The 10,813-nt window shown below is 40.2% G+C and overlaps 1 protein-coding gene across 1 annotated transcript in view; it reads right to left on the reverse strand.

Annotated features, from left to right (window-relative positions):
* The window catches only part of TNFSF11 (TNF superfamily member 11), a 54,954-nt gene extending 45,156 nt beyond the window's left edge, over positions 1-9,798 (reverse strand). Inside the window, exon 1 of the mRNA XM_043990641.1 lies at positions 9,577-9,798. Coding sequence (XP_043846576.1) covers positions 9,577-9,798 — 222 coding nt within the window. The remainder of the gene's footprint in view (positions 1-9,576) is intronic.
* Between the last annotated feature and the right edge of the window lie 1,015 nt (positions 9,799-10,813).

The following is a 10,813-nucleotide window of genomic DNA, read 5'->3' on the forward strand; positions in this document are numbered from 1 at the left end:
TATATAGTGCTGGGAAAAGGTTAACAGAACAAACAGCTAATCAAAGATAATGCCAGAGGCAAGACCCCTAATTTAATCCCCCCTTCAAAAAAAGATGTGTTGAACTATTTGAACCAATTTTCTATGTGAAAACTTGCTAATTCCAACACTAATGGCTTGGGAGGTTCTTGATCCACTTTTGCAAAAACTTGACATCTAAATTAGAAAGCTTACAGCCGATATTCAACCACTTATATGGATTTTCTTCTCTCAACTTTGAAAATATGAAAATTATCTCCATTGGTAATAGATTAACTACCTAGAAAGAGGAACATGGAAAGCAATGATGTAAGATCAATATTTATTTCTCATGTTTCGTTTAAAATAACTGACGTGAATCAGAAGATACAAGGATTGCCCAAGAGAACATTCTTTGACTAACAAATAACAACTGCTTACTTATGAGGTGTGACTGAAGAGTCATAGAATTCAGGACCTGAGGGAGTTAGCCATAAATTAGTCCAGTTCTTCATTTTATGGAAGGAAGGAAGGCAGGAAGGAAAGAAGGCAGGAAGGAAGGCAGGAAGGAAGGCAGGAAGGAAGGCAGGAAGGAAGGAAGGAAGGAAGGAAGGAAGGAAGGAAGGAAGGAAGGAAGGAAGGAAGGAAGGAAGGAAGGAAGGAAGGAGGGAGGGAAGGAGGAAGGGAAGAGGAAGGAAGGGGAGAGAGAGGGAAGAAAACAAGCATTTATTAAGCACCTACTTTGTGGAAGTACTGTGCTTAGCACTTTACAAATATGCTATCATTTGATCCTTACAACAACCCTGGAAGGTAGGTGTTATTTTTAACCCCATTTTATTGTTGAGGAAACTGAGATAAACAAATTAAATGACTAATCTGGGATCAAACAGCTATGAAGAGTGTGAGACAAGATTTGAATTTAGGTCTTCTTATTGACCCCACACCCAGAGTTTTATCCATTGGACCACTTAACCCAAAGAGAAATGAAGTGGCTTAACCAAGGTCAGTGAGCTAGTCATCAGAGACAGGACTAGAATCCACGTCTCCTAACTTAGTCCAATGTTTTTTTTTTTTTTCCCTAACTTCATAACATCCCTCCCCCTCTCCCCCACAAAGAAGTCCTAAGGCAACAAATTCAAAAGATTGCTGTGTCATCAGACACTATGGAAAGTATCAGAGCTAGAGACCTTAGCATGCATTTTTTTTCTTGGAAACTGCCACCACATAAACATGGCAGATGCTACTGTGTGTAGTGCACCCTCATATATTAGTCAAGTTTAATTCCTGCTGACAGTGTAAAACTTGGCACCAAAGATAATACCATTACAGCAACATGACCTTCCAACACAAAGTAAATGAATAGGCTTTTCTTTTTTCTTTTCAAAAGGATGATGTCCAAATATAGTTGGAACTCCTTATATTAAATCTCTTTGAAGGAAATACCCACAAATACAATAAGAAATAACACTGATTATAGGTCACACTTAGATGTCATATAAGCTTTGAGGAGTTGGGGGTTGGAAGGGTAAGATGGGGGGCTTGACCTATATTTGGTGGCTATTACATTGGTTTTGTAATTTTGAATATCTCTGGAAATGAAAGCATTAGTCTAAGCATTAATGACCATAAGTGAAACAAATGACCACAACAGATTACAATATTAGTCAACAATCATTTATTAAATGTCTACTATGCACATGATATTCCTACAACACAGGGATTTGATGCTAATTAATATATGTGACAATTAACCATCTTCCTCTTTTTTTATGGAAGTTACACACTAGAGTTAGTACTGCTAAATGCTGCAAAAACATCTATGAAAAGACCCAAGTGGAGAAACACAAACACTGTTATGGTGATGCTGAATGGATATAAATGGTACGATAACACAGCAATATCATAAAAATCAAAGTTGAGGATCACCCAGTATATAATGGAAAGATACATAGAGGGCAGAGGTAAGTTCTAGCATATTTCCAATGACACTCATTGGGGAAATGTATGATTGGGAAAAGGAGATGAGCTAATCATATGGTTAAAACAATGGATAACAGATGGATAACCCTTGATCCACTTATCAAAAGCCTTCCAGCATGGTGGTTGGATCCTCTGTAGAATATCTATAGAAGAATAGGGACAAAAATCATACAGGAGGGAAAAAATCATGGACAGGTTATAATTTGTACCAAAGAAGAAAAAAAATATCTACATCACATATCTTTTTTTGGGGGGGGGAGAAAAAATTTCTAAATAAACTAATATATATTATATAGTATACATATACATATATATATACATATATATATATACACACACACACACAGAGATACACACACACATACATTATGCACTAATAGACAGCTAGGTGGTACAGTGCATAGAATGTGGGGCCTGAAGTCAGGAAGACTCATCTGTCTGCATTCAAATCTGGCTTCAGACATTTACTAGCTGTGTGACCCAGGGCAAGTCACTTAACCCTGATTGCCTCAGTTTCCTCATCTGTAAAAGTGGACATGGAAAACCCCCAAATGGAGTCACAAAGAGTCGAACATGACAACAACAAAAACACCGTGCTCTTGTGCATAAAATTCATATAAACACATTTAATTTATTCTATTTACAGATATTTTAAATATGCATTGTATTATATTCATCTGTTGGTTTATCCAGTGAGCCACTTGTGTCAGACTGATGGGAAGACATAAACAAAAGTCACCCAGGATGACTAGGCATCTTCCTCATTGAAGAAAAGACCTGATCAGAGTTCATAAAGTTCTCTTAGATTCTCAAAGTAAATGGGCAGATCCTATCTCCTTCAGTTAAATCCTGAAGTCCAGGGATCATTTATTTATTTACTTATTAATCTATTCATTCATTCATTTATTTGCTTATTTATTTACTTTTTTGTTTGTTCATTCATTCCTTAATGCATTTATTTATTTGTTTGTTTGTTTGTTCTTATATTCTACACAAAGCTCAGTGCCTTGTGCAGAATAGGCAGCTAATAAATGTTTTCAGAACTGAATTGAAACACTTTAATTTCAACATGAACATAGACTTTTGCTTCATTAAAAAAAAAATCACGACCTACCACTTTCTTACCCTGGTGCCTTTGTAGCTCACCTATGCAGCTCCTGCCCTCCTGACAATAAAAACCAAGACAGAGCACAGGCTTGTATGGGGGAGTAGTAATACTCCAATGCTTCCAGGTGGGGGTGACCACACTAAAGAAAGGGTCGAAGCTGAGGGAAGACATTAATCACCCAGCAGCACTCATTTCTGGCCCATAGGACACTATCTATGTATTTACAAAGCTGATAATTAACAAGAAGCATTTTTTTTTAATCTATGCTTCTTGTTTCATTTAATTACCCAGTAATCAATAGATTTCGGTCAAACTCGCAATTTCTATGTGAGGAATAGATCATTTGCTATTTCAGGTAAATTATTGGAAAAGCCTTCTCAGTAATGTTTAGTGACTACAAAGTAATTACATCTGTTCATGTTTGAACTATGGCACAGTGTTGGATGATTTTGTATCTTAATTATCTCTATAATGGACTGATATTTAAATGAATATTACCTGTTTCCATACTTCCTATAAAATGTGCTAACCTTTTCATATTTACTCAAAGCCTTCTTATTCAACTCAATAGGGTTAAGTAAGGCAGGATGCTTGACATTTCCACCACTATGTTATCTGTGAGTTCAAACAGGCAGCCCCCGCGCCCTTGCAGCAGATAGCTTTTTCTAAGTCACAGCACTCCTGTGGTTTGTGCATACAAGGGACGATATTGAATAGGTAAAAGTTTGAGTGTTTGGAAAAGTCTCAGTTCCAGTTAAGCACTCAAACCCATGGAGGCTTAGAAACAGCATGTTCACTTACAAACAACAATTGGAAAGAATTATGTCCCTTTGTATATTAAAGAATGCACAATAAATGTGTAACTGGAGTTTTATTTTTCCTTCTGAATGGTGATAAAGGATAGATATACATTACCTTCTTTCCTCTAGGTATGGGCATAACACAAAAACCATTAAAGGTAACTCTTTTTTTTCTATTCAAATTAATCAATCAATAAACAATCATTTATTAAGTAGCTTGTTGTTGTTGTTGTTGAGTAATTTTTCAGTCATGTCAGGTTTTTCATGGGTTTTTCTTGGCAAAGATACTGGAATGGCTTGCCCTTTCCTTCTCCAGCTCATTTTACAGATGAGGAAACTGAGGCAAACAAGGTTAAGTGACTGGCCCAGGGTCACACAGCTAGTAAGTATCTGAGGCCAGATTTGAACTCAAGATGAGTCTTGCTGATTCCAGGCCTGTACTCTATACTCTATAACTGTCCCCTTATTAAGCACCTACTATGTGTAGAGATTATGCTAGGACTGGAGGTACAAAAAATGAAATAATCCCTACTCTTTAAGAAGCTTATATTCAAACCATGTTTATATGATAAAAATTGAAGGAGATAACAACTCTAAGTTTTATTCATTATAAAATAAAAATAATGGCTTCCTCTTTAATTGAACTATCAAACTAAGGTTGACAATTTATAAAGGGTGGTAAACTACTCTCTTTTGAAGATCCCTATAAACTGTGGGTCAGTTGTGTGACATGGTGGCCAACATAACAAATGCAATCTTGGGCTGCATTAGGAGAGGAAAGGCTTCAAAGGGGTCACAGGGAACATATATAAGGGACCCTTGAGGTCATCTAGTTAAACCCCTTCATTTTACAGATGAGGAAACTGAGGTACAGAAAGATCAATTGATTTGCCCATGTCACAGGGCAATGAGCAACAGAGCTGTGATTTGACCCCACATTTTCTGGATCCAAATCTGGCAATGTAATCTTTGTAATCTTGTAATCTGATCCGACCGGGTCTAGAGTATTGTGCTACATTTTGAATGACACAGTTTAGGTGGGTGTCTAGTTGAAAGAGACCAGGATGTGAAAGGTCCTAAGTCCATATTATATTGGGAGAAGATGAAAGAACCAGGTATAGGTAGCCAAGAGGAAGTAAAACTTAGAGAAGACACAAGAACTTTCTGCAAGAATTTAGAGGGCTGTCCAGTGGGTGAGAGGATTAAACTTTGCTTTGCTTACCCCCAGAGGGCAGAACCAGTAACAATTCAGTGAAAATTGCAAAGCTGCAAGCTTAAGCTGAAAGTCAGAGAGAAGGCTTCCTGTCCAAAATGGTCTTGACAAGCTAGTGGGTTCTTCCTTATTGGACATCTTCAAGAAGAAACTACATAACGATTTGCTGGATATGTTAAAGAAGGGGTTCCTTTCAATTTGGGTGGAACTATATGATCACCAAGTTCTCTTGAAATTCTGAAATTCTATTCAGAAGATTTGAACTCATGAAGATGAGTCTTCCTGACTGCAGGCCTGGCACTCTATCCACTGACATTTAAGTACTTCAGTTCTAAATATGCCATTTATTACTCATGTAAAGTTGGCCAAAAAATTTCAGCTCCCAGAACCTCAGTTTACTCATATATAAAATTAAGGGACTGGACAAGGAGATCTCGAAGGTCCTTTCCATCTCTGATATTCTATATTATACAAAACTCCTCCAAAAATCTCAGAGGTCTCATATTGGTCATATGCTTACTGATATTTAAATAGAAATTCCACATAGATACATAAAGCATTTGCAAACATATTCCAAGGTATATTCATTTAAATGAGATGCTTCCAGCATTTCTTCCCCTAGGAGATGACCTTTTTAAAATGTCAGTATGATGCAGCATAGCATTATGTTCATGGCATTTGATGAATATTTATTCTTCAATGAAAGTCCAATGGAAAACCAAGTTCTCACAACATTTAGGAAATTTTTTCTCCAGGAAATGGATGATTGACATTAAAATCTCCAGATGAGATAATATGCTCTTAGATTTTTATTGAGGACATCATCATCTACTTACATCATCCTTAACTCTTCCCTCTCCCTTACGTCCCATATCCAATCAGTAGCCAAATCCTGTCTCTCCAATGGGTCTCCTTCTCTCCTTTCACACCTCTTGGAGTCTCTTCCTTCCAGATCCATCCTCCCTCCACTGAAGCAATAATTTTCCCAATGTTCATGTCATTTTCCTGCTCAAGAATCTTCAACGACTCCCTAACACTCCCATAATAAAATGAAAACTACTTTGTTTGCCATTAAGACCCTCCACAATTTTGCTCAAGTCAACCTTTCCAGTCATATTTAACATTATTTTATCCATGCCCTTTATATTTGAGCCAAGCTGAAGTCTGAATACTGATAGAAGCATACTTTTTTCTAACTTTATTTTTCTTGTTTTCTTTTGCAACATGGCTAATGTGGAAATATGTTTTGCATGACTTCATATGTATAATCTATATAGGTTAACTTGCCTTCTCAAGGAGGGGATAGGAGAAGGAGAGAAAATTTGGAACTCAAAACGTTTTAAAAAATGAATGTTAAAAATTTTATATGTAAGTGATAAAAAGAAAAGTTTGAAATATATATATATATTTAATTCAAGCTGAGATACTACTTGTTTACCATAAAGATCCAGCTTCCATGTCTTTGCACAACCTAGAATATACTACCTCGAAATCTATTCCTCTTGAAATTTTTATATACTTTCAATGCTACACCAATGTGCCACCTCCAATAGACCTATCTTAACCCCCTCAACTATTAATACTTTCTTCCTCCTCAAATTATCTTGTATTCACTTGTTCATGTGCTTGTTAAATCACCACTCAGACCACCTCCTGACACATACATAGAATGTAACCTTTCTGAGAGCAGAGTCTGTCTTATTCTTCACCTTTGTGTTCACAGTGCCTATGACTTTTCTTGCACATAGTAGGCAATCTGCAAACAAGCTGAATTGTGTTGACTCACCAATACACATGCACACTTTAGAAAAAGATTGAGGGATCATTCTTTTTCAAGCAATATTTCTGAATTTTGAAGGGTACATAAACCTGCTTATTTTTTAAAAATATATATTACTGACATTACCCTTACATTAAGTAATGTTTCATTCAGCTGGAAGTTTCATACCACGAACCATCTCTAATCTGATTTACTATCTTAGGAAAAAAATCAGTGATAGCCGCATACCACCAGTTCTTTTCCTCCCACCTTGCCAAGTTTATTTCCTGTTACTGCTCAACCCACTCTTACTCTGTTCCTGACAAAGAAGCCTGCTCTAACTGGTCCTTTGAGTTCCTCCTTACTCTCCCATCTTATCTCAACTTCCCCCTCCCCTGTGTGACAACCACTTTAGAATCTCACCTCCAAGAAACCTTCAATCAGGTTAGACTCCGAAGAACCAATCAATGCAAGATCCAAGATCTTTGGGTTGTTTACCTTTGTTTATAAATTCTGCATTATCTTATTTGCATTTCTCATCTATTTCCTGAATAGTGTTCTATTTCTTTTAAATTCTATTTTAGAATCCTTCAGGGAAGAGCTGCCTTTCATTGTAAGTGCTTTGAGGTTGGAGGACCACCCAATTCACTGAACCAAAAATCAGAACACAGGCTTTGACAAAGGGTAGTCCTTAGAAGTACATTTTATTTCTATGAAATCAGGACTGTCATAGAGAATTTGTGGTATGTGGTTGTTGTAGACAAGGCTTATGTGTTTTTTCCTCTTTCTATCCCCCCCTCACACACTCACACAAATACACACACACACACACACACCACTTACTATATAGCTAAAAGTTCAATAAATTGAATAAATTTGTTGAATGATGCATTTTGAACTCCCATCCCACATCACCTAAGTGATACACAACATAGGCACTCAAATTTAAATTGATTTAGAACATTAAAAAGCCACCACTAAATGGGTAACTAGGACAATATATGCATTTGTTAGTAGCATAAGTCAATAAATGAATTGCATTCTAAAATGTTTTTGATCAAGGCATCAATTGCTTACATTTCAAGCAAACTATTTTAAAAGTAGACAAAAAAGAAAAGAAAACGCATCCTGTGTCATGATATATAACTACTTTCCCTTTAAGAGACAACCAGAAAATACTTCTGCAGACAGACTATTCAATGAACACTCAACACAAAACCCACAAACCGAGAGTTGCTGCCCTCTTTTCAGCCTAACACACTAGGGAACACATACATATGTGCATATGTGCATATTTACATACATACACACACCCTGCCACTCATCTCCAGCTACTCTCAGAGCTCCCTACATTAGTTCACCCCATCTTGGTAATCACCTTTCTATGAGCCTGAAAACCAAAGAAGCCCGACTTCAACTTTCTTTTCCCATCAAGAAATGCACAGTCAGCCCCCCACTTCCTCTGAGAAAGAGTTCAGAGTAGCAGACAAGGGGATTCAAATGAATCCAACCATCTGCACTGCAATTCCCAAGAAAACAAGGACTTAAAAGCATAAACCACCAGAAAGCATAATGTTACAGCCTTAACCATGCCTTTTTACTATCTCCCTACAGTTCTGATCCATAGAGCAGCGCTTGCATCACAAAAGCCCAGACTTAGAGCTGGAAGGGACCTCAAAGGTCATGGGGTCCAAACCTTTCATTTTACAGATGAGGAAACTGAAGCACAGAGAGGTTCAGTAATTTGTCCTGGGTCACACAGCTGGGGGAGGAGGAGAGAGGGAGGTTATTTGCTAGATTTTTGTGGTTTGCAAGCTGACTGTCCCCTGGGGAGGACAACCTCTCCTCCACTATTTACCTACACTCTGGAAGACACAGAGTTGTATTGGCCACGTACATTGAAAGCCAGGAAAGTCGGCTTTGGGTAAGGGAACAAGGATAATGGGCTGGGTTTGTTGTTGTTGTTGTTGTTTGGTTGTTTGGTTTTTTCTATTCTGCACACATCAAACCTTGAAAAGACTCCAGCCCTAAACAAGACCCATTCTTCAAGTGCCTGCTGACGCTTCATGCACCGCTAAAACTTCCGCTCCTAGATACAGCTAGGCTGCTGTCTCTCTGAGTACCAAGGCTGGAACCCTACGGTGAGGGCGGTGGAAGGGTGCTTGAAAAGAAAGGCCAATACCCAAACAACAGACATTCCCACTAGTCCTGGGGCGGCAGAAACAGGAGGCTAAGCGAGAGAGGCTCTCCCTTGTGCTAGGTGGATTTGGGTTGGTGATTTTTCCAAGATGGTAATAAAATGAAAGTCTGCGGTTAGCTCCTGGGGGGGAAGGGGAGAAGCGGGGGGGGGGGACAGGGAGGGGAGGAGTGGGAAAACTTTCTATTAGTGGGGAGGGGGTGGAGAAAGGAACATTTTAAGCTAGGTAAGTCTAAACCCTGGGACACAGGTAGTACGGGGAGAAATGATGGGAAAATGATGATCCCCCTCCTCGCTGAGGTTCCTAGCAAGGCAGAAGCCAGCTGCCAACACCTGATTTTGAAGTCACTGAAACTCTTGTCGTCTGTCCAACACCACCTAGATTAGGAAGGTGGAGTTGAGAGGGAAGTTAAGTTCCAACACAATTGTTTGGGGAATAGGGATGTGAGGTGGTAGAATGAGACAGAGGGTCCGAGTGGCCCCAGGACGCGCCACCTAGGCGCACTGCAGGCGGGCACTCACCTGGGTTTTGAAGTAGAGAAACAACGCGACGCTGCAGACGACCTGACCCAGCCCCAGGACCATGAAGGCCACCAGGATGGAGCGAGAGGCAGGCGGGGGCGGATGAGGGGCTGGGGGTGGCGCGGGGTGCAGGGGACCCTCGTGGGGGGCGCTAGAGCCGCCGCTGCCCATCTCCTCCGAGCCTCGCAAGTACTTAGTGTAGTCTCGGCTGGCGCGGCGCATGGCGCTCTGGGCTCCTCGATCAGCGTCCACCCTTTTACCTCCCCTCCTACCTCCTCCCCGGCGGCAAACTCAAAAGCAACTGCAAGAGTGGAAGCGGAGGTTAGGTCACCAGAGAGCTGGGGAGCCGGAGAGACTGGGGTCCGCAACTCCTCCTTCTGGGCACAGGCAGCCCGAGCTCCGGCCTCTCCAACTCTTTTAAACTAAAAGGAAAGGGCTGGGTCTCGCAGCCAATCAGCCCTAGGCGAAGTTGGCTCTTCCACTCCCACCTCTTGATCTCCCCTGGTTTCCTCCCTCCCTTCCTCTCCCTAGCCCGAGCACACCCTCCTCCCTGCCTGGGGCCACTTTAACAGTAAATCCCAACACCAGAGGTTAAGAATTTTCCTATTCCTGGAAGAACGGCCCCCTCCCCAGCTGTTCTCTCAATGGGTTTACGCACCCCTCTAATACAGCCTCCTCACCCTACTGCATGCATATTGGTCCAATGATAAGGCCATCTTGAAGCTAACATTCCTTCCACTCCAAAAACTTTCCGTGGCTCCCTATTGCCTATGGAATAAGACAAATTCTTCAGAGATGAAGTTGTGGGAAAGCTATACAAGAATCACTAGTAACTGAAAAGAACTATTTAGTGAGATTCTCAAGCTATCAGTAATCCCTCTCTGTCCATAGGAGATAGCCTAGTGTAGCCTCCTTCTGATCTCACTCCTACTCAGGAGCACTGACAAAGTCTCTCTACTAGGGAAGGAACTTTTAAAACGATTAGTGCTTTTTATGCGACGTAAGAGTTAGTTGGGAAGACGATCAGAAAGACACCCCGTCTCCCGATTTTGGCCATTCCTCCCAGACTGGAGTGCTTCCCCTCCACATCTCTGTCTCAGTTCCTCTAAGTCCCAGCTGACCTCCCGTCTTCTACAAGAAGCCTTTCCCCATTATCCTTGATGCCACTGCCTTCTCTCTGTTGATGACGTCCAGTTTATCCTGTATATATAGTTATCACCCGTTGTCTTTCTCATTA

This window comes from Dromiciops gliroides, chromosome 3 (genome assembly GCF_019393635.1).
Source record: "Dromiciops gliroides isolate mDroGli1 chromosome 3, mDroGli1.pri, whole genome shotgun sequence".
Classification (NCBI taxonomy): domain Eukaryota; kingdom Metazoa; phylum Chordata; class Mammalia; order Microbiotheria; family Microbiotheriidae; genus Dromiciops; species Dromiciops gliroides.